General features: G+C 33.6%; 1 protein-coding gene across 3 annotated transcripts in view; it reads right to left on the reverse strand.

Moving 5' to 3' along the window:
- The window catches only part of sprt (PDZ domain-containing protein sprite), a 189,569-nt gene extending 172,812 nt beyond the window's left edge, over positions 1 to 16,757 (reverse strand). For all 3 annotated transcript variants that reach the window (XM_089634613.1, XM_089634612.1, XM_089634610.1), the window contains exon 1: positions 16,399 to 16,757. Coding sequence is in view for 1 of the 3 variants with exons in the window: in XM_089634612.1 (XP_089490738.1) it covers positions 16,399 to 16,427 (29 nt within the window). In the remaining 2 variants the exon portion in view is untranslated. The remainder of the gene's footprint in view (positions 1 to 16,398) is intronic.
- Between the last annotated feature and the right edge of the window lie 8,387 nt (positions 16,758 to 25,144).

Genomic DNA, 25,144 nt, shown 5'->3' on the forward strand with positions numbered 1-25,144 from the left:
CCAATCTCGGTGACTTCACAATCTTATGGTCCTAACAAAAATGGTATGATAGCTGTCAAAGAATAATGAAAAATGATCTTTTGACATGAAAGCATTCATTTTTACTTACGTATAAGTAATTATTTTCTAAACACTAAACATAATGAAAACAAATGGTTTCAAAACACTTGGACTAGATGGGATGGTCAAGGAAAATAATTAAAATGTTCACTCTTTTCGAGTAAACAAACAAAATATATATCGAGTAAAATATATTATGGAATATCTTGTAACAAAAGTTTTATTGTTTTTTGCAAGTTGTATAAAAAATATCAGCGCGTGGATCTGGCGTACATGAAAACTTTTTGTTGTTTTCTGTAAGTTATATATAAAATATCAACACGTTGATCTGGCGTACATGAGAACTTTTTGTGTTGTGTAAGTTATATATATAAATTAACAACGCGTGGATCTGGCGTACATGAGAACTATTTCTAGTTTTCTGTAAGTTATATATTAAATATCAGCGCGTGGATATGTCGTAGATGAGAACTTTTTTGTTTTCTGTAAGTTATATATAAAATATCAACGCGTGGATCTGGCGTACATGAGAACTTGTTTGTTTTCTGTAAGATATATATAAAATAATAAAGCGTGGATCTGGCGTTCATGAGAACTTTTTTTGTAAAAGATGATAAATGCATTCGACTTAGCCTATTTAGTTTTTAAAAATCATCCTTTATTCTATTTTATCCTGTATAGAAACCCATCCAAAGTGATAAATGTAGGACTTCGTGCAGAGTTTGCTCAATGATATTTTTTTTATTTAGCAGTATTTAATAAATTATTATAAGCAATAATTAGTTGTCTGTAATATCAATAGTTTATCATTAAAAAAATAGTAACTTTGATGTTTGACATATTAATGAAAATAAAATAATTTCTTTGTTTATAATTTAAAAAATCGTGGTTATAGACAAAGTAATCGTTTTATTTACATGTTTTAAATACATTTACTCGTACGTACAACTTACAAAGTTGTTCATTGTCGAATGAAGGCTGAAATACGAAATTGTTCACTGTCGAATGATGGCTGATTTTATAATAATGTTATATGCCAGTAATATATTACATTTTTATCTGTTTCAGATATTATTTATGTTGTGTTTTATGTGCCTTGTTCTTTGATCAATAAACAAAAAGAGTTATTGTACGATCGTTTAATCCGATCTCTTTTTCACTTCAAATTCATTCACACGAATGGGTAGTATAGAATTTCGAAAGTGACAACCTCAATTTAATCAGATCGTGATATAGAATACGCAAGATTGGCCATGTGCGTCAAAAAATTACTCTTATTGATACGTTCAGATATAACAGAAAAATAAAAAGGAATCGATTTGCTAAAAATAAAGCTATTAACCTAAATGTATAAAATTCACTATATTGTCCAATTCCCCTATTAATCGACAATAAGCTAACACTTTACAGTAGACCTCACGTCCAAAAAGTATTTTCTAATATTTTTCTTTTATTTAATAAAACAAAACCAAATTTCCTCTGAAATCTTATGTTTTGAAAGTAGGTACTTAAGACCTACCTACTTAATTATAAATCATAAATTTGATGTAACTTTTTACTATAGTTATTTTAAATATAGAATTATTCATTTTGACCAAGGAAACCTCACATTCTAGGTACGTACCATAATATTGAAACAAATGTGAACAATAAATTCCAAATAAAGACGACCACATTTAAAAAAATAATCTTTTTTACCGAACACTTAAAATTGGCCACAATCTTGAATATATATTCAGTCACCGTTTCAAGATTGTGGCCAATTTCAAGGGTTCGGTATATTTATATTCTTTTAAGGCTCATTAGGGTCAATAACAGATTAATTTCAAACGGAGGGCTTATCTTTATTGTTGTTTGTCCACGGATGGGATACATCTAAAGCAATCCAGTGGTGCAATGCATTTGTATTACATAAGGTCAATAAAAACTTTCTACAATGGTTTGAACCACCTAATAATCAAATGAGATGAAGACGTAGTCTTAATCCTATTTTCCATCCGTGATTACGATCTTACAATGAATGGCTTGTTGAGTAAAGAAAACGAGGTCTTTCTCAACCGAAATACAAGCAAAGTCCCTTCTAATAACATTACATCTACCAACTCGCATAATGAGTCTTGTTTACTTTGTCAGACTGGAGTTTTGATTGATGAATGGGAAAATCTAATAGTAATATGCGTTTACATTTCAATGTGTTTGCATTGTAAGATTGGTGAGTGGTAATGTATATCCCCTGGCATGACTTCCTCCCCATTCGTGTATTTATTGCCACACTTTGTTTAGTGATCTTTTTACAAGATTTATTTATTAACGACTAATTAGCCATTTTATATTAGGTAAATCCTATGATTAACACATGATGTACATAATACACATAAATCTATTAGTGACAAATAAGAATAGGGAAAATCTAGTTGATGCTAGAACTATAAAAAATGTGTTTTTATGAGAGGACGGTACAAGAGTCCTAACTGCTCTCAACCGTTTGGAGCCAGTGAGCCTATGGCATAGCCGATTGGGGTATGTTGTGCGACTGACGGTAGCGGGGAGGGGAAGGAGTTAGAAAAGGAGGAAGGTGGGGAAGTGCCTGGTTGTTCAGATCTGGTCACCAAAAATAAAGCCATTTGAAGGAACGTTTCTATTCTGAATGGTGGTATTTCACAAGAGTGATACTGAAAGTATCTGCCATTCTGTAATATGCTGCAAATATACTGTATATTATTTTTAAAGAATAAATTGAAATAAAACAAATTAATTACATGAAATTTTCCAGCGCACGCTGGGATTTGAACCCGCGACATTCACATCCCTGGTCTTATATGTAGGTACAGTGTACAAAATTAATAGGGCGACGTGACCACTTTCGTGATTTGTCAATAAATGAATCTGACAGGATACAGGCAACTCGCATTGTAATATCACTATTCCGTTCTCGAAAATAAAATCTGCTTACGAATTATCTGTTCTTTTTTCAATTGCGCGTAAATTGCTAGCTATGTAAAAAACTTAACTACGAATCCCAAAGTCGGGTAAACAAAATTTCGGGCTTTTTTTCAATTTTTTTTTCTATACAATTTAGTTAGACATTTTTACAAAAGTGTTATAATTTACCCACCTCTTTTGTCATTGTTTATTCAAAGCAATCTCGAACCATCCTGGTGCCAAAAATATGGTCACGTGTTTTACCTCCAGTTCGTAGAAATAAAACCCAGATTTCATGTCAGGGCAAGTCTATTAATTTGGATTTCTATGGTACAGACCCTTCTACACGCAAGCCTAATACAATAATAGTATATTTTCTTGATACATTATTTGAATGCATCGTTTGTATTACCTACGTGTTCGATAATAATAAAACAATGATTATGACATAAATTACCCTTCTACAAACGACGGCATATAACAAGCTTGATATCAGTCCTATCGTCCATTCTGTTCCAAACGATGTCATTTCTTTGGCGAATGAATTAGGCCATACACTGTTGATAGTTGTAGTGTTGTACCTACCAAAGTTCATCAGTTTTTGATGCTTATTAATATCAACGTGTTATCTCTGATTTAATACGTACAATACCTAACAAGATAATAACTATAATAACAAGAGAAATCGAGCTCAGATGAGAATACACGGTCAACGGAATCTCGCGGATAAGCGTTTAACACATTAAAGTTTGTGGTCAATTTACAATTTGACCTGCGGTTGCTCGCGTTTTTAATATCCATTTATATCTCATGTGTTAAAGTTTTCTACACGATAGTTGAAATACAGTTTGCTCACACATGCGTTATTTTCAAGATGTTAAACATCAAAAAACAGATTTTTTCAATGATATTGTTCAATACGTCCTTCCGTGCAGGTAATATTTAACGGGCGAAGCACCATGTCGTGTAACATTTGGAATTTGGCCACTATCAATAACACTCCTTATGCGAATGGCGATAAGGTTTATGCAAGAAAAAAACATCGCCCACAGGTGTTTTGTTTTATTTTGCGAAGTTCAGGCACAAATATTTAAATGTTTTAAGTTAATTTTCTAATGAACTTAATTTGCCACGATATACAATGAAAACATAACCGATAATGGGGTTCGTAAGAAGGGAATTTTGAACGTTAAAGCAGTTTTTATAGGCTTGATACTTTATTTTTTTCTGGGCTTATAAAAAGATTTATCGAAAAAAAATGTTGATTGTTTCAAAGGCCAAGATGTGTCCTACTCGCAGTATTTAATTAATGCGTCTAAAATATCTCAAAATGTTCAAATTTTCAAATCGAAAACACGTGATTTGCATTACTAGGTAGTTCCTCGCCAGAAACACTTACATAAAATTTTATTGAATAGGTACCTTACGGAGGGACCTGTATTATCACCGGTTACTAGCCGAGTGTGCAAATCCGTCAGATTCCCACCCAGGCGTCGTGGGTTCAATTCTCTGACAATTGGTACTGATTACTACTTTTATTAGAGTTCAAAAAGCACAAAAATTGAAAACACCCTGGCGCCATTTGATTCATGTACATGGCTGGTTGTAAAAATTGCACTATTTAACACGTGGTCTGGGTTTGATTTAAAAATAAAAAAAGAGCAAGAGTATCAGAAATATATGACTGTATCAAGGTGTACACTATAATTCATTTTTACCACACCTCAGTATTGATATAAACTTTAACAATGGAACGAACAATACAAATAACCAATAACAAAATAACATATAAAGCTACAATACGAAAATTAAATTGAAGGTTATGGTTAGATTTTTTTTACCAGAAGTTAAATAAAAAGAGCGTTCGGAAAATCCGGCAAACTATTCATGTTTTTATGATCTTTGTTTACAGAGCGTGAAATGTTATACAATTTAAAGCATTCTCAATTCGTACTGCACTTGGCTCAGCTTAACGAACTCTCGTGTGGATCATTTTCGCGCTCGTAATTAATTTTATTGGGCTAAATAACGTTACACACAAAAGTGTATTCAGTTAAAATGTGCCCTCAATTTATCGCACGGAGAAGAAACGATCCCGAATATGAATATAACATGTGAGTTTCGTGCAAGTGAGCAATGGTAGCAGATGTTATTTTCTTTTACATACTTACCAATTGCAGACCAATGAAAAATCACGGGATATGAAATAAAAATAATAAGAATGCAATTTTAAAAGTAAAAATAATAATAATTACCACGGCCGAGAATGGAACTCCGGAAACGAACAACAGGGTTTTCCAATAAGAGGTGTTATTTTGATATTCAACCGTAAAAGATCAATGGTTTCGTTGCTTGTGTGGAACGTAGCGCCGTCTCGTTGAAAGTAAACGTTGTCCAGATCAATACCATCCAATTCCGGCCATAAAAATCATTAATCATCTCTCGATAGCGCAATCCATTCACGGTAACTGTTGCTCCAGCCACATTTTCGAATAAGTAAGGTTCAATGACTCCGCCGGACCATAAACCGCACCAAACAGTCACACGTTGAGGATAAAGAGGGTTTTCAACAATAAGTCTTGGGTTTTCCGAGCCCCAGATGCGACAATTTTGCTTGTTGACGAAGCCACCGAAGTGGAAATGCGTTGTTAAAGCGTGTATCGTTCCATTTTTATTAATAGCGTAGTTTCTACTTGTCAAATGTCAAAAAATGACAGCTTCAAAAGTAACACCTACCAAAATAGCGGGCTATTCAAAATAACACCTCTTATTGGATAACCCTGTACTCGCACAGAGAAAAATGACTACTGCTAATTTATTAAGAATCTCTTCAAATAAACTAACAAACTAACCATCACGCCGTTACGCCGAAGGGTTAGGCAGAGAGGAACGACCGCCAAACAACTCGGTCTTGGCACACACTCCTTGCCTCATTCACATTCATACATCGTCTCATACATACTCTTCTATTATTCTGGCTCTTGACATGGACGGACTGAAGTATCTGATCCACTTGATCGTGCCATGTCTTCCTCGGGCGTTCCCGACTTCTGCTACCATTCGCATTTGCGTCAAATATTTTCCTTACACTCCTTTCTTCGCTCATTTGCTCTGCATGCTCCAACCATCTAAGCGGCTGTTTCTTAATCTTACTCATTATGCTTACATCAGCCTTGCACTCTTTGCGGATCTCCACATTTCTCACACAATCGTGCATGGTTTTACCACAGGTACGCCTCAGGGATCTTATTTAAACAGCATTCAGTCTACTTTCATTCTTTCTCTGCCAGTTCCATGCCTCACTTCCATACATCAGGGTAGGTACCAGCACTTCATTGTGGACTGCTAACTTCGCATCTTTGGACAATTTTTTGTTAGCTCCTAATGCGTTCAGTAATTAATTAATTACTCCATTAATTGAGTAATTCTTCAAATTATTGGTGAAAATCGGGATTGCAGGCCTTACGAATCAAGTTTCAAAACTTTTCGTAAATAACGAATATATTATTATGATGTTGGAACACGTGTTCATGAAAATCCGAATATTATGCATTACAATAAATTTTTTTGTATCTTAACGATATATTACCAAGAAAAATCGATGAAACATTCTTAAATTGATGTTTTATTAATAAGTCATGTTAATTTATCTAGGTTGACTATTATCTACACTACAAACCATCGTGAGATCTGCGGTATAAATTTGTTATTCGTGCTCCACACAATTTATGGCCCATTTGGGGTGCCATATTTAGGGATGCTGTGTGGGGGGGGGTCTTTTTCAGAGGAAATGAAGTGAAGGAAGTTTTGGGAACAAGTATGAGGGGTGGGTAGGAATCTGGGGGTAATCTAATAGTCCAGTTGGAGAGGTCAAAGGGTCTCCCTCAACCAAAGGGTCTCCCAACATGCAGTAGGTGGGCAGATGCATCCGCCGCCAACACCTAGATAAACCCTAACCCCGTGAACCCGCGCACCCCTGCTAAGTCACCAAACGTAGCGGACCACTTGGGGTGACATATCGCATAGTAATTGGTTACCCATACCTACCGAAAATAAGAATTACATATTTTAGAATGTCGCGTCCGATCACATCCGAAATTATATTGTTTCATTTACACTATAATTCATTACAAACATTTTTTTAATAATAATATGTTCCCAATGCGTTTAAAAAAAACTGTTTCCGTAGAAAACAATCACTTTGTAATTTTTGTATTTATGTAATTTTTATATATAATATTTTATATTTATTATATTAATGTAATTATTATTAAATGAAATTAAAACTTTGTTTACAAATACTACATTATTTCAATTTATTCACCAACCGGTTTTGCTTGGCTCAAGTAAAATTGAAACTTTTATTTTAAATTTTACCCTGACGAAGCTGAAGCTAGGGTGAAACCGGTTTCTTGAATAAATTTTAATAAATTGGTGGTTAAAAGAGTTTATTTAATAAAAATATGTATTCGTTCAATTTATCTAGGTATCCATCTTATTCTGGCTTTTATTGACTTCTTTTTCTTGATTTTAGTATATGAGCTCACCCATAGATGGCACTTTCAGTCTATAAAGTTAGCCATAGATGGGGTTCACTGCCGAGAATAATAGAAAAATAAAGAAGGTGGCAACTTCAAGGTCAGGGTCCAGATTATTCCTACCACACGCTATATAAGATATCAGATCCCACTGTCAATAATCACAATAAAGTATATATTTGAGATAACACAGGAGTCACAACAGTTATGTTTTTGCTTTGAACCTAAAAGATTTTTTTGTAATAAAGCAATGCTTTGGGAGACAATTTAAGAAGAAGACCTTAATACAATATTTTTAACAATCCAAAGACTTCATGTTGGAAAAAAATCTCGATCAAAAAAACAAAACACTGGGTATACTTAACACTCTTTTGCAAATTCCCTTGTTATGTAGCACCCATTAATTGACAGGTAGGTGTTGCAAACATTCCTGTTTCGAACCATTTTTATAAGTCACTGACCCGATTTATTCCCCTTCTCGAACCGACCGAAAATCTTGTACTAAACCCCAATCAAAGGTGCGATAACTCGATAACAAAAGATCTCGAGCGTTATTTGTATCGTTCCTTTCATTCTTAACACACTTACAAAATAAAATTTAAAAAAACTTACTTATTTCAGCGTAAAACACATCCAATGGCATTTTGGTAGGTCTTTTTAAATATCGAAATTACTGATCCACGCTTAAAAATGTTAGGTAAGTAAGTACCTACTCAAATAAAATAATATTTCAATCATTTGAATGAACGCGTTTCGAATTACTTTTCTCCTTTCAAATGCTTTCATAAATAGAACAGCCGTCCTAGACCATATAAGTATTGCCAGCGTCAAATAAATTATCAAAAAATAATTTCCAGTTAGCGCTGACAATAGAAGAGTAAGCGGGGCCCTACTCGCTTACAATACAATGAAGGATTGCATGTGGACCGACAAAGCGAGGATGTGCGGTAGGGCTTTTTCCAAGTTTATCAAACATAAGAGTAACTTGATTAGTGCACAATACACGGTCGGGTGCATGCTTTACAATATTATATGCAGCACTCATAGGTTGTATGGATGGGGTGCGTCCCCCTTGTAATAAGTCATGATTACAATAAAAAAAACTGGAACGAATGCGTGATCCATAGATTTTACTGTAAGCGTGAATTTGGTTTCTGCGCGACCGTTAAAATCTCGTCACTGGCAGAATGCTTTGTCGAGTATGAACAATAATTTAATGAATTAATTTAATATTAATTTATTATGCATGGACTTAATGGATTTGAGTGTTTTAATATAAAACCTAACTGTCTTTGTTTAAGATATTGAGGTCGGATTATTATTATTTTAATGCGGAAAAAATACGTTAAAAATCTTTTGCTTTTAACTATAAATTGATTGTAAACAGGTAAAGGGAAGAAGTTATGGACAACCAAGGAAGATATTATGACACGATGAAATGAAACAACTACTTCGGCACGGATATTAAAATTTTGGGGTGAACCGGGATGAGTTTGTTGCTAAGCTAGGTACTATTTGATGCATTGATTTTCCTGTAGATCTCCACAAAAAAACAATATGTATATGCTAATTAATCCGATTGGTTTTTGTTTAGTGGTGGAGCAAATATTTTAGTAAAAGGAGAATCAGATTTATGAAGCCTGACAAATTTAAATTTGTATTGTCTATTATTTTTCCTCCCACTTTGTGCGTAGGTAAGTGTCGGAAAGAAAGAATCAAACAGAAGGTTATATTAATTGACTGAGCGTAGAGAACTGATGTTTCAAATCGACTATTTGGTTGTTGTTTGTTACGTTCTGGTTCCGATTCAAGATGGTGGCCATGTAAGATACTACCTTTTACCCCACCAGAGTTCGTATGATATTGGTTCCTACTGGTTCCTACTACGAGCTGTCAAATCGGAAAGATCAATATTAGGGTATTTCAGATGGTGAAATTTCTATGGACAAATTGTATAATTCCTTATTTGAAAAAAAAATATGTATTTTAAAATATTTTTTTTTTATTATTCTTTATTTTGGCTTTCACCCATTAAGAGTGATCTTGGCCATACATTACAACATTTTTCTTATTAATAAATACAACAAATTACAGGATAAAATTGACATGATTGACAAAACAACATTGATAAAACAACATAACATAAATAAACCAAACATAACATAAACATAACATAAATATAACATAACATAAACATAACATAAGCATAATATAACATAAACATAACATACTTAACATAAACGGTACAGAGCTGGTAACAATAGATTATCACAAAATTATAAAAATAGGAACCTGTGTACAATATAAGTGGGCGCTTTTCGTTATTAAACCAAAGATTTTTCTAAAATTAGTAGCGTTTTTTAAAAATAGAATTATGAAATTGGCAATCTTATAAACAAACACAGCATATGGGAGAAAACAAATGTGATTATAAAGAAAAACATAACACAAACATACTATGAACATAACATAAACATATCATAACATAACATGCACATAACATGAACATAACATATCATAAACATAAACCTACCATAAACATAACATGGGTGTAACATAAACATAACTTAACAAAAACAATACAGAGCTGGTAATAATGGGTAATTACAAAATTATAAAAATAGGAACCTGTGCACAATAGTAATGGGCATTTTTTGTTATTTAAAAGAACAGATTTTTCCAAAATTAGAAGCATTATTTTTTTTAAAACAGTTCTATGATATGAATATAAACAAATACAATAAAAGAATCAAGAAAAATATACAAATGGATAAAGAATAGTGTTTTAACTCAGTCAAAATATGCAGAGTTGGGATTAGTAAAAATAGATGAAAATAGGAACCTGAACAAGTGAATACAAATGAAAGTGAAAGAAATTTGGTTTATATTTATTATTATGGTCAGATATTAAGGCCATTTTTATAAATAAATTTTGCCAACAAATGGTAAATTTCAGGAGTGTTTAAACTAAGAAGGCAGGGAATACTGGTAGGCAATTTAATATCAAGTTTTACCAATTCATGCATGAAGTTTGGAAATTGGTCATTGATAGGACACTCAAAAAAATTATGGTCCAGAGTATCCTCTGACCCACAATCACAGTACGGCGAACTGACTATGTGGAACCTGGCAAGATGGCTAAGACAACAAGTGTGACCCAGCCGCATTCGGGTTAAGGAAGAAATATATTTTTTAGGCATGGTAGTGTATTTGTGAAACCAGGACTTAACAGGAATAGAAGGTTGAATTAATGAGTACTGGTGACCTTTTATCAGAGAAAATTTTTTCCATTCAGAAGACCATTGGAGTTGGTACTTAATTTTTAGAAAAGGGAAATGGTCTCTAACCGGAATAGGGATATCACTTAACGGACCATGGGCAGTGGCTTCCTTAGCAATATGATCAGCCATGTCATTCCCAGTAATACCGAGGTGTCCCGGTATCCAGGCTAGGACCACTGATGCATGAACCAGTGACATGGAATGCAGTAGGTCCCTGATCGAGCAGATTAGAGAGTCGCTACTGGAATTGAGTGGGGATGCGCTTATTTTTTGTAGTGAGCTAAGCGAGTCTGAAAGGATGAGTGCGTTTTTAATATTTAATGATTTGACGAGTAGAAGAGCTTCTATGATAGCTATGCATTCAGCAGAGAAAATGGAGCATTCTTTGGGAAGTTTGTGTGGGAAACACAATTTTCTGTGAGGAACATAGACACTGGCCCCGCAATGGGAGTCCTGACTGAGTTTGGAGCCATCTGTGAAAAATTTTATGTAGTTTGGCCAGTTGTTTTCAATAATTGTGTTAAATTCTGCATTATTTAATTGAGTTGAGTTTTTAATGTTTTTTTTACTTATTCCTATAAATTGATGGACCTTCGGATAGAAAGTAAGGCTTTCATAGGGGTATGAGTATAAGGAAAGAGATTCATTGAGATAGGTGTTTGTAGATAAATCCAGGAAAGAGTTGTAGCAATCATAAAAAAGGGGAGGGGTATGATTTTTCCAAAAGTGATTTGAATTAACCTCATACTTTAAGGATTGAAGTATAGGAATCAAGGGATGGGATGTTATTGAACATGTTTTGTAAACATATTTTTCTGCTAGGCATCGCCTTCTTATATGTAAGGGAGGTTCGCAACATTCCACTTGCATTGCGTTGATTGGAGAAGATTTCATGGCTCCTAAGACAAGGCGAAGTGATTTTGACTGGATTTTATCTAATTTATGAGAATTTGAAGTGGACATTGGATCAAACAGACAAGATCCGTAATCGAGATGGCTTCGGATGAGGGCATTGTATAGAAGTTTTAATGAAGCTGGGTGGGATCCCCACCACACTCCTGCTAGAAATCTGAGGGGATTGATGTTGCTTTCACATTTTGTAACAACGTGATTTATATGAGAGTTCCAAGTAAGCTTGGAGTCCAAAAACATTCCAAGGAATTTAACTTCCTTCGAGATAGGGATCACTTCATCGCCAAATATTACCTGAATATCCGGAAGCTTTCGTCGACGAGTGAAGATGACAACTTTGCTTTTGGCAGGGGAAAGTTCAAGACCATTACTATTTAACCAAGTATTTATGATTTATAATAAAGTGGGTAGGTATTTAAGTATCTATTTACAAATCTTATGATTTCAGAGAAAGTTTTAGTTTTGATTTATTCAATAAGAGGAAACTAGAAACGTACATTTTTGGACGCGAGGTATACTGCTGTTCACAGAACTACTAGTATTTTATTCGTGGGTACCTACCCACTGTTGGGAGTTCTAGTTTATTATGTTCAACAAAAGAATTACACTAAGCTGCATTTCGACTGGCACATATTATACTTTTAAAGAAGAGGTTCATTGGCTTTCAAGATATTCAAATTTTAATACCGTCTTCCTGAACTTCATGCTTAATTTATTTAAAATAACATCGTCTTTTCAATCCTTAAAGTTAACCTGTACTCATATACATATTATACTTGAATGTTTTCGGTGCACGCAATCCCAATATTTTAAACTCTTTCACGTAAGCTGTGGGGAGGTTTAAAATAAAAACAACATTAAGTTTATTTTTATTTACGCTCTGCGTGTAACGATTTTTAATGATAATATTATATCTTGGTTATTGAATATTGTTCACAGGTAGATAAACTAGTCTAGTTTTTACACATTTTGACGATGGATTTCAAGGAAAATCCATATTTTCAGAAAATGCACTGGTTTATGCAACTCAGTAAACGGATCATGACAAAAATGTGTATAAAACTATATGTTTTTTCTGAAAAAAGTAAAACATAATGTAATAAAGTAACAGAAATCCAATAATTTCCAAAATTATTCTTACTCAAAATTCTTTTTCAAGGGTATTGGCGCTTCCGTAACCGGAATTTGATTGGTGGGGAAGTACTTAACTATTTAGATCTGGTCACCAAACACAGCCAAAGCCATTTCAAACAACGTTCCAATTCTGAATGGTTTTTACTGGTTCCATGATAACTCAACACAGTGACAATTCAACACACATTTAAAAAGTGATATAAAGTCATTAGAAACGATAAAAAAATTAATTTAAACCTAACCTTACCTACTTAACCCAGTTAATATTTTTTTTCATCACTTTCCATGACTTTATATAACTTTTTGAAGATGTGATGAATTATCATTTTGATGATTTATCCGGTCACCGTTTTTACTGTAAAATTCATGCTACAATTGTTTGGCCTTTTGTTGAGTGTGGTTGAGATTTTTTGCACAGTGTATCTATTATCGAACTTAATTTTCCGGAAAAACATGCTTGATTAATCTAGGACGGAATAAAATTAACGTTTGCAGCGGTTATGGAATAATAATTTACATAATTGGTTATGTCCTGTTATACAAGCATAATCATTGAAATTTAATTTGAATTATTTTATGGTTATTATTATTCCAAATATTCTATTACCATATTATTTGATCATGAATTCCCCTAATCAAACACAAAAACCTTGGTTCTTTATGGTGAGGAAATCTTTTATTTTTTTTTCTTGGTTAATAATAATTAAATGTAATCATTTGTATGTTTACTGTAAAAAAATACATACTGATATTAAATAATAAAAAATTAAAACACAGTTATTTCAACTTCGTATGAAGTGTAATTGTATGATATACTGTGTACGCCATGGTTTTTGTATTGTCATAGTCATCACAGGTTCTTGAATTTATACATTTTGACAAACATGCAATGTAATTATGTATATACAACTGAAAATAATTATACTTGTCAATAATTTCAAACAAAATACATCAACGGGCGGTCAAGCGTGCATATTGCTCACAATACGTACGTCGCGTTGTACGACGATGTATCTAGTTATGGGTAGAATTATCCATAAAATTTGAAATGAATTTGAATGTAAATTTAACGCAAATTATTTGTGATTCATATTATGTGGTAACAATTAAAACAATATTTTATGTAAATATGATAAAAAAATTATAGTTCAGTTTCCGTATTTCTATTTCTAGGAAGTCGGCGTGATTCAGACCTAATACAAGTGAGAAACTTTGTTTACCGATGTACTGTACTCACCCAAACGTAACAATATTTTGTCTTATTATATTTTGCTATTTTATGTTGCCAGTTCTATAAAAAGGCATTTCAGAATCTTCCGGGTGGACCAATTATAATTTCTATGTTTTTCCGTCGTGGGCGTACATTTAGAGGCAAAAACCGTTCCTACCGGTACGCAGTAGATATATTATATCTTTCTCAGAAATGTTAATTTAACGACTAAAATATAATAAAAAATGTGAGGTACGTACATTGAGAACAAAACAGCTAAAAATTATTATTTAATATTAGAATTTATTCATTCAAATTCGATCTAAGTGATGATTTCTTAGGTTCGACGAACGCTAAATGAGGTTTAGCGTTCTCAAGGCGTTTTCCTGTGCTATAATTCTGAAGATCGTGTCTATGAAATAGCGAAATGTAAATTTCATCCCATGAAGCATTGGTAGATCTACCATTTACCAGCATCAAGTCCTGCATAACTGACCTTCTATTTATAAATTCGCACCAACGGCTTGCCTATGAATTCCTACGTAGGAATACAGAATGTCGATTCCATAGATATTTGCATATTTTCAAAAATGGTAAATTTCAACCTTCTCTTCGCGCCATAAACAATTCAAAAGAAAAATGATGAAAAAAGTGGCAATGAAATCTTATGTTGTAATTACAATCGTTTATGAATATATGCAGGTACCTAACTACCTTTAATCCCACGCTATAAGTCATAAAACAAATGATTATACACCTTAATTACCATGTATTAAGGTGTATAATCATTTGTTCTGCCTCAACCTGTGCTTCTTTCGGATGTTGTACGCATATTATAAATGCTGATGTTCAAGTACTAAGCAGTAATATTCAAATAAAACTATGCATTTTCGCTTGCCGAGGACATTCGCTATTTCAATGTGTTTTGAAAGATTTATAGCAAATGGATTATTATTATGGTTGAGGTTATCAGAAATTAATGGCTTATACCAACTTGATTTTGTCCAACATATCAGGAAGCATCATCTAATCCTTGCGAGACCCATTATTTCTCGAAGATGCCATGTATATTTTAATTCAAAATTTAACAGGCTTTGAAATGAATAAACAAACAAATAACTGCAGATATTTATGTGAGTCAATTTTCAATTCAGTTATTCTGCAGTAAAGATTTTATACATATTATTAAATTCCAACAAAGGTGAATGGTAATAACTAACAACACAATATAAGGAGCGTATCACAAAGATTTCGCCTCTGGCATTCAATGTATAGGTAGGTACCCAAAGAGATGCCAATTTGACTCCCTGATATATATGTAAGTATAGATTTTTTTACATTCTTAAAAAAACATACCGAAACCACGATGTGAAAGAAAACTAAATTTTTACTTATTAAAAGCACGTATTTTTTAAGATGATGGATACAGGGCCGGCTCTGATCTAACGCGGTGCCTGGCGCGAGTAAAATTTTGACGCAACTCGTCAAAAGCAGTAGACGCCTAGGTAGGTAATCACTGTAATCCATAATTCTGATGATTTGTATTTTTGTTTAGCGCCGTTTTAGTATATTTATATGTTGATATTATCAGCGCCTTGCCGCATTGACAAGACGCCGCCCGGAGCGGATTGCTCCAATTGCGCCCGCATAAGTCCGGTCCTAGATGGATGTGATGTTATAAAGTTTCTTCAAATATGAAGAAGTTTGTTATTACTTACTCACGTATTTGCATCACTTCATTTAAATCATAAACGGTCCGTGATTAATTTATTTTGATTAATGAAAATGGTTTTACCTTACGTCTGTTGTTAGTTTAAAAAAAACCTACGATCTAATGCGAAACAATTGTTGCTATACCTACACTATTAAATAAGTCGTTTTGGTTATGTAATCATTGAAAACAACATTAACAACCCTCAAACGAAAAATTTGAAACAGAAAAAAAAACAGAAAAAGTTGCATCTAGGAATTAAACCCAGTACCTCTTCCTTGCCGGGGAAGTGCTCTTGCCACTGAGCTAATTCAACTGTTGCATATTTGGACTGAGAGCTACCAATTCATCAATTCATCTTAAATAAAACTTCAAATCTTAAAGCTTTAAGGCTTTGAGAACTTTAACCTGAACTCGATATAATAAAGCGTGATCTTAATTTAAGGTATCCTGTATTAAAAATCGTAATTAACACTTTCATTTTTAGTACATTATCCAAACTGTATATTTTAAAGTACCTCAAATCATCCTCATATAATAATACTACATTAGAATTTCCAGAAAAAATAACAATGTATTGCAACTATTTTGTTTCAAATTAATTTTAAGAAAACGTGTGGTAAAACATACCTTCGAAACATTGAACTGTTGTAAACCATCCAAGAATGGGAGTAGGTCCTACATAATCCAATTAAAAACACTTCACTTCAATAAATCACACCATAATAATAATATTAGCAAAAAATATAACTACACGGACATGCACTTAAAAAACATAAACAAAAAACAAGAACTTTTCAAGTCCGCAAAAAACCACAACATGACAACACTGAAGTCCACGGCTACGCACGGTCGTTTAAATTTGGAATATAATAATATAACATGTTCGATTTTCGGGTTCGCTGGAGATGTACTGCATGTAATTATTATACCGCGAGCGGTACGTGCTCACAGAATGCAAGGCCGCGCCACACGTGTTGGTGTGCGGACGCGCTGAGGTCGACTGAAACTGAAGTAGGCACCATTAAAAGCAGAGGTTGAATTTAGGAACTCGCGGTCGGAAGCATCATCATTTAAAAAAAATATATGTATCTGTGGTTATTATTTTTTATAACTGTTTTTGCATTTTGTTTGTACAGATATTAATTATTGTTGTTTCAGTTGCAATTCAGTGCAGATGGTCTCAATGCCAATAAAACGGGTAAAAACATATTTTTAAGGCAGACCGTTCTAATTAGCATTGAATAAATTATCGATATTACGTTCATTATGCCATAATTTAAAGCAATACATAGTTTATTAACAAAAGTATGTAACTTTATTTAAAACCATTGTTATAGTTTGTCGATATTTGTATTAGCTAAATAATAATATGTAATGTAACTGTATAGATACTGATACTATAATGGTTAAGAAATATATTCGATTTGTGATATGAATTGTTTAAATAATAATGACAATTGGAATTGCTTAAACACTATTATTTAGTTATTCAAAAATAAGTATATTATGTAACGCAAACTATTAGAAAAGATTGAAAATATTCATTGATTACTACTATATTACATTAAGTTTACTTATTAAAATTCAAAACATTTAATAGCATCTAAATTATTTGAATTATAATATGTTTCAATATAAAATTAAACTAATGTTAAATAAACTTAGGACGGGTTGTTTCAGAAAATTTGAACAATTCATCAAATTTATTTTCATGTTTGAATAAAAAATCATAACCACAGACACATATTTTCATGTTTTGTGAAGGTCCTATTTAAGTTATATTTTTATTGCATTATTGGCCAGGGGATTCACAAAACTGAAATAATAATAGAACTTGAATAGTACTCTCACAGAACTTGAAAATCATCTTTGAAATTTGATGAACCCTGAGGACGGCATGTTTCACAGAATTTGAACAGTTTATACAATTTCAAGGTTAATTCAAGCTATATTCAAGTTCTATTATTATTTCAGTTCTGTGAAGCAACTGACCCATAGTGATTTACAGAATACGAATAAAACTTTCACAGAACTTGAAAATCAGCTTTAAAATTTGACAAATTCTTCTTCAAAACAACCCGTCCTTAAACAACGCATTTGATGTGACTGAATTCTTTAGTATCCTAATTACTTTTGTTTTTATTTGAGAATATAAGCGGGCAATTTACTCATTCAGTCGGTTCATATGAATCGGTTGTTATAATTAGATATCGTTCCATGAAGGTTGAAATTGAATTTTAATGTAACGCTTTGTCATGAATGTGGCATCGTGAGTTGTTAGATAAAGCTAAATAAATAACATAGTAATAAAACCATTGTATTCGTTGTACTAAGAGTTAGGTTGGGTAAAATCTTTTCAATGGTCATAAATCTCCGGGTCTTGACAAAAAATATCAAATCATCAAATATTCTAATTAATTCAATTTCAAATAGATTCGCTGTTTTAAAATTTATCCCAGAACTAAATCCTGTTTTTGAAAGCAGGTGAAAGACTCTTTCAGATTCTAGTACTAAAAAAACGGATATATGCAGTTAAAGTATTTTACAAATTTACGCATACATTGCAAAAGCTTTTAAAATCGCTTACCGATGATTTTTTACAACTATATAAGAAAATAAATAAACTCATTTAGTTAGAAAGACTTTTAAATTAAAAACGTTATTATCACACCCCTTTTTTCGCTTCAATTTGGCAAAACTTGACCGGACGAAGTATTTGCCGATTTTCTATTTTATATTAATATTAATTACCTTTATATTAACTTCAATTAACTTAATATGCATCTTTTTATTCTATGTATAAGCTGTATGTTTCTTACAAATCGCTGAGCATTATATAAAAGTTTTACGAGGACATGTCATTTGTGACAGATTTTGCACAACGTGACCAGAGTGGTTAATCACTTTATTTTAGAGAAAGGATCAATAAGGAAGTTGAGTGAAAAATATTTTGACTTATAAAAAATATGTTCATGTAGATCAAAAAATATCGATTCTAAATATATAAATATATTTCTATATTATTATTCTTAGAATTAGTTAAACGTTCTTGAAAAAGCATTCAATAGCAATATACTGTATACGCTCCACGATTGGTCGAAAGAATTCTGTCGTCACATGTGTCGTGACTTGTACGTACAACGGAACACCTATGGTGCATCTCTTTCTATTACATGAGAGATGATCGATTTAGATGAGAGAGGTGTATAGGCCAAAGGTTTATTTGGGTTTGTCAAATATATGTACGTATTTGTTATTATTATTATATGAAATGGATTTCTAAAGATACATATTCGTATAGTGCTTTATAATAATATGTTGTTTATTGCATAACTTAGATGTTTTTATTATTATACATGTCACATGGCATGTGATACACTTCAGGCCGCCGGCCGCTCAGAAAAGTCTCACAGTGAACTGGGCTGTAAACCGTTATTTTACTTTTGGTCTTTACTTTTCTGCGCGGTGGTCCTGAATTCGCGCGGGGAACGTCAACAAGTAACGACGGCGATACCGTATAAGTACCGTATCGGGCGTGAAAAGCAAATATTCTAACTTAAAATATTAATTTAACTATGAAATCTTAATCAATTTTCTTTTTTTTTTTAATAACATCAATTATAATAGACGGTTAACATTGGTAAAAAAATTACTGGAATTCCTTGTTGAAGAATTAAATTTTTTTCCATACATAATGCTTAAGCGACGTGGTTTTCACAGTTCTAATGACGTCACACTACACCCCGCCTGTTACCGCTCGGATTCCGCTCGTTTTGGCGGGCTTAATAAAATTTAAACTTTGAGAATTAATTTAACTATGAAAACAAACTTTAAAAAAAAAAAAAAAAATACCAGTATTTAAGTTTGAATGCGAACATTGATAAAAAAAAATAAAAAAAATGGACTCAACTTCCTTATTGGTAATATAATAATATTACTTAAAGTATTTATGTTGCTATCTTACCTCAATACCATAAACGTAAAATGATATAAACAATATTCATCAATTCCATTTTAAACTTCGGATAAGTAATGTATGCAGGCGTCAATAATTTATTTCTTGACATTTAATAACACAAATTAAAACCCACAGTTTCGTCCCTCAATATTATTACGTCACAATATTGGTGCACCTCCTAAAAATCGCTTCTACATAAGTACCTAACCATTGAGTATAATCGAACTTTACTTGTGGTTCTCATACAGATAGACATACGGACCCGTTATTTCCCCCAGGTAAGCACCGCGGCCGTCGATTGCGCAACCCTGGATTAAATTCGGCCGTTAGCCAACCCGGAATTTTGTCGGTAAAAAATAATAAGGGCGTTTAATATCAACCCAAGCTTCCTTTCGGTTTAGGAGGCCGTGAACACATTGTTGTTTTGGGTAGGTACTGGCCATTGAAATGCAATACAATAGTAGGACCTCCACCCATATGAATTAGATCGGATGATCGAACTAATTCGTATAGGTAGGGGACATATCACTGTTACTTTGTTTTGTTTTTAATGTTTAAGACCTCCTTAGGGGTAGAGGGGTAAGATTTTTGTATTTGAGCCCAGAAGTTAATGATTTAAAACATAGCATGAGGCAAATAAAAAAGGTTGGAGATTGTTTACAAAGGTGCAAACAAATAATAAATTATTACTTTTGGTAATTTTGTGAAGTTTCATGATTTAGAATAAACGTTAACATAGCATTAGTTGTAATAAATATTAATTACAAATGTGAAATAAAAGTTCTTACTTAAAAAAAAATCTTCCCTATTGATTTATCTCGTTTAAACTAAATAAAATTTTCCACAAATTACATTTTTAAGAGAGTAAAGTAGAGTATTATTATACTCTATTTGTTAAGAGTCCTTGAAGTGATCAAAACAATAATAGTTTTACGTAAGTCCGTCCCTAAATACTATCATAGTTTCCAAAATTGTACCTACAGATCTCGAATCGATTAACTGTATGACTCTTATCGAAATAGTTACAAAACTGAATCTATAAGTTTTTACCGAATTCAGACTTAATACATTGACGTAAACGAGTCCGATTTTTTTACGAAAATAGCTTCTTAAATATCGTATGCTCTAAGGCAAGGCTGCCCAACCCCATGCCCGCGGGCCACAATGTGGCCCGCGATCGAATTATAAGTGGCCCGCGTGAACCATTTTCTAAAAACCCGCCAATCCGCCAATTTGAAAAAGTGTCGCGGGCCCGCGGTAAAACAAACAATGCAGCTTGCGCGCGGTCACCAGTGTTGCCAACGAAGGCGATTTATCGCTATTTAGGCTACTCTAACGCTAAAAATCTAACCTGTTGAACTTACTTTTTAAACAAAAATACACCGGTTTTTGATATGCGTCCGAAATGGAGAATCTTGTAGCCACCCCCCCCCCCATGGAATTCGAAAAAATTGTTGTGGGGAATCACATATGATGTTTTTGGGTGCGCGGAATTTTTTCTCAGCGAAGTTCCGTAACAATCCCCCCCCCCATGGATTTCAAATATTTTGTGGGGAGCACTCATTTAGATTTTTTTTGTGGGGAATTGTTTTATAGAAATTCTTTAACAACCCCCCCCCCCCCCATGGAAATAGGAACCGTCAGGTATTCAGTGGCCCGCCAGTGATTCAAAATCGTCAATTTCGCCCAACTGTTAAAAAGGTTGGGCAGCCTTGCTCTAAGGTAAGTTCAGGGCCGGCCCAAAGCGGGCGCAATTAGAGCAGTCCACGCCAAGAATATTAGAATCATCGGAATATTATTGATTACATTGATCACCTACTCGCATAATTTTACTCACTCCATGGGCTGTTTGGCTAAGGGCCGGACCTGTTTAAGTTCGTACATAAATTACGAACTGACGTGTACCCGGCATTGCTCTGAGACTTTTAAACCTTTTTGAAGAAATTCTCTTTTTTTATATATTAACTCCACACAGGAGGCCCTGAAGAAAATAATTTCCATCAGGGCCTATGTCATCTTTGGGGATGCTGTGTGGAGGGGTCTTTTTGTGGAGAGGAAGGAGTGAACATGGGTCTTGAAGAGTCCCATGTTGTAGGAGGGATGAAACACAGAGGCCGGCAGTTCGTTCCACAGCCGAGCTGTTGAACTTAAGAACGAATCGTAGAAGCGACCCGTTCTCATGTGACCAATGTCAACCGTGTACAAATGTTAGGCGCGCGTTTGGCGTGTATCCCGACTACGCACCGGTGCCGAAGGAATCAATGACGCTAGTTCCTTAGAGCATCTTCCATTGTAATACCGATAGAACAAGGACAGCATACCTACCTGACGCCTGTGCTCTAAAGATTGCAGTCCGTTTGTTAAGATTGGGAAATCTATCAAACGGACCGCCCGTTTTTGCACAGAGTCAAGGGTTTTTTTCAGGTATTTAGGGGCTCCGGACCAGAGATGGCTGCCAAATTCGACAGTAGGGCGCACTTGCGATTTGTACAGGGTCAGCAGTTGTGTACTATTAAAGTATCTGCGGGCCCTGTACAATATAGTGTACAATAACTGGCCCTGTACAATATATATAACTGGGACCTGTACAATATATCAAAATCCGTTGCCAAGTTTAGAAGAAAAAAGCGCACACACAGATAGACACGGATAGCAACTCTGTTTATACTATCTGGAAAGATGTTGTGATCAGGGTAATACAAATGGTGACAAACCGTTATAATAATAAAACCCTTTTCAGACTATGCAAACGTATAATAAAAACGTGTAGCTTCACGGCCTACTCATTTGAGTCATGATGGCGATGTTGGGAGTTCTTGCCGAAACAACACAATAATCTTCCTATTAAAAAAAGGCTAGTCTAAATAACGCGATCTTCGTAATAAATTACAAACTTAAAACGCATAAATAGTATTTGCTGTAGCAATTATTGGATCCGTAATGGCCAATCTTGATATTTTTATATCCAAGGAACTAGCAGTTGCTTTATTTACGAGGGGAGCCTAACCGGACAGGATAGCGGGGTAGGTGCATTTTATTTCTGTCCCGAGATCAGGGGTGACTAAACTTGTTGAACTCTCGAAGTCGATCGAGTGAATCGACTGATTAATGATCGACTTATGCCTGATTTTTTGTTCGATTTTTTTGGCAATGCAATGATTATCGAGATGAAAATAAATACAGTAGCGATTATTACGGTTACTACCTACAATAGGAAGTCGGATTCTAACCGATTTTTTTTCGCATGAAAAATGTTTTAAATTAAGTCGTTAAACTCATTGATATTGAGTTAATTATTGTTATGTCTATGTTTATTCACGCTGTGTTCCGGAGGGGAGATTTAATGTTGCACGATTTAACACACCGACACGCGCAGGCCATTTTTTATATCTCTCATTTTCTCCGAAACAATTTCGCATTTATAGGTGGATTATTTTTATCAAATAAGTGTTATCAGTGTGTTAGTAAAAATTTAAATATGACTTTAAATAACTATATAACTAAAAAAAAGGCAAAATGCCAACAAATTTATGTACATATCTTTAAAAATGTTAAAATTAAACTAAATTAAGGAAAAAGAAAACCTATATTATTAGCCTCCGTAGTCGAAGGGTAAGACTCTCGACATCAAATTCGGAGGTCGCTGGTTCAAATCCAGGCGTGTGCCAGTAAATTAAATTGAATTAATTTGTGTTGTTTCACAATTATTTCATTTTAAATAATATAATATATGTACCAGAGAAGAGAGGGCACATTGCAGAGTAGAAGATATTCTCAATGGTTCCATCAAAACTCAATACAGTGACTATTCAACACACCTTTAAAAAGTGATATAAAGTCATTAAAAACGATGAGAAGATAAACCTAACTTAGAAAAGATTAACCTAACCTAGCCTACTTAACCCAGTTAATAAAGTTTTTGTTTCATCACTTTCCATGACTTTATAGTGATGAATTATCATTTTGATGATTTATCCGGTCACCACTCTCAATATCACCCTGGTAAAAGACATTCAGAATTGAAATATTGCTTGAAATGTCTTTAGCCATGCTTGGTGACCAGATCTGAATAGCCCGGTACTTCCCTGACTTTCTTCCCTACCCCACAACCTTCTATCTGACAACATACCCAAAGTAGGGATGGTGTAGTCTCATTGGCTCAAGGCGGTTGGGAGCAGTTTGAAATCTTGTGCAGTATATCACATATATATTCATAAGATTTCTTACAATAAAACTTACTAGGTAGGTACATGAAATTTTAATAAACAAATAAAGAAATTAAATATTACATGTAAGCACCACAAAAATATACTTACCTATAAATTAATGTATGTATGACGACCTTTGAACCCGACGGTCACGAGTTCAAATCTCGGCGTGCAAAAGTAAATTTTATTTAATGAATTTGTGTTATTCAACAAATTATTAATTTTAAAAAAATATATACTTTACTTGCGGCACGTTCCAGAGTGGAGTGTTCCTGGTGTAAGACCACCATTCAGAATTGAACGTTGCTTGAAATGGTTTGAACCGTGTTTGATGACCAGATCTGAATAGTAAGGTACTCCCCCACCTTCCTCTACCAAATCTCCTTCCCCAACCTAATCCCTTCAGCCTCACATATGATACTGAGATGTGCAAAATGGGTACCCAAAACCATTTGAAATGCAAAATGGAAATGGGTCAAAACTTTACCATTTGAAAATGCAAAGTGCAAAATGGTTTTTAGAAAAGCATTTCAAATGCAAAATACCTATTTTCAAAATGCATTGAAAATGCAAAATGGTTTCTCAGGTCAAACAATTAAAATAATTATAGAATTTTTAAACAATTTTGTCATTTAACAATGGACATCAATGTAGAACATATTACATGATGGTAAATCCAAAAACACCACGACTACAGATTATGAAACCACAAAAAATTTGCGCGGGACTAATGTTGCCAACGTAAAAACATAGAAACTGCTATCTAATATTTAATATTACAGCGTCATGGCTCCATGTTCAGTGTTTTTTGTAATGGTATCACTCAATTGCCAGGGCTCCTACCAGGGAGCAACTTGAAAAATGTAAATTATCTCTCATAGCGAGGTTGAGGACGGGCTTATATTTGGGGCTTATGAAAAAAATGAGTAGAGATAGTAGGAAGAATGTTGCAAAAAAGCATTTAAAATGGAAAATGCATTGAGAAAAGCATTTAAAATGCAAAATGGTTTTTAGAAAAGCATTTAAAATGGAAAATACCCATTTTGCATTTCCATTTGAAATGGATTTATTTGAAATAAAGCACATCTCTGCATATGAAGATGCGATAGCCCCACTTATTCCAGACTCTTTAACGGTAATCACAGAAAAAAGAAAATAAGTCAATGAAAACCTGTTAACCCCCTGCAAAAAAAATAAGTCAACGAAG

The sequence above is a fragment of the Hesperophylax consimilis genome, chromosome 8 (genome assembly GCF_061612785.1).
Source record: "Hesperophylax consimilis isolate HC1 chromosome 8, BYU_Hcon_1.0, whole genome shotgun sequence".
Lineage (NCBI taxonomy): Eukaryota > Metazoa > Arthropoda > Insecta > Trichoptera > Limnephilidae > Hesperophylax > Hesperophylax consimilis.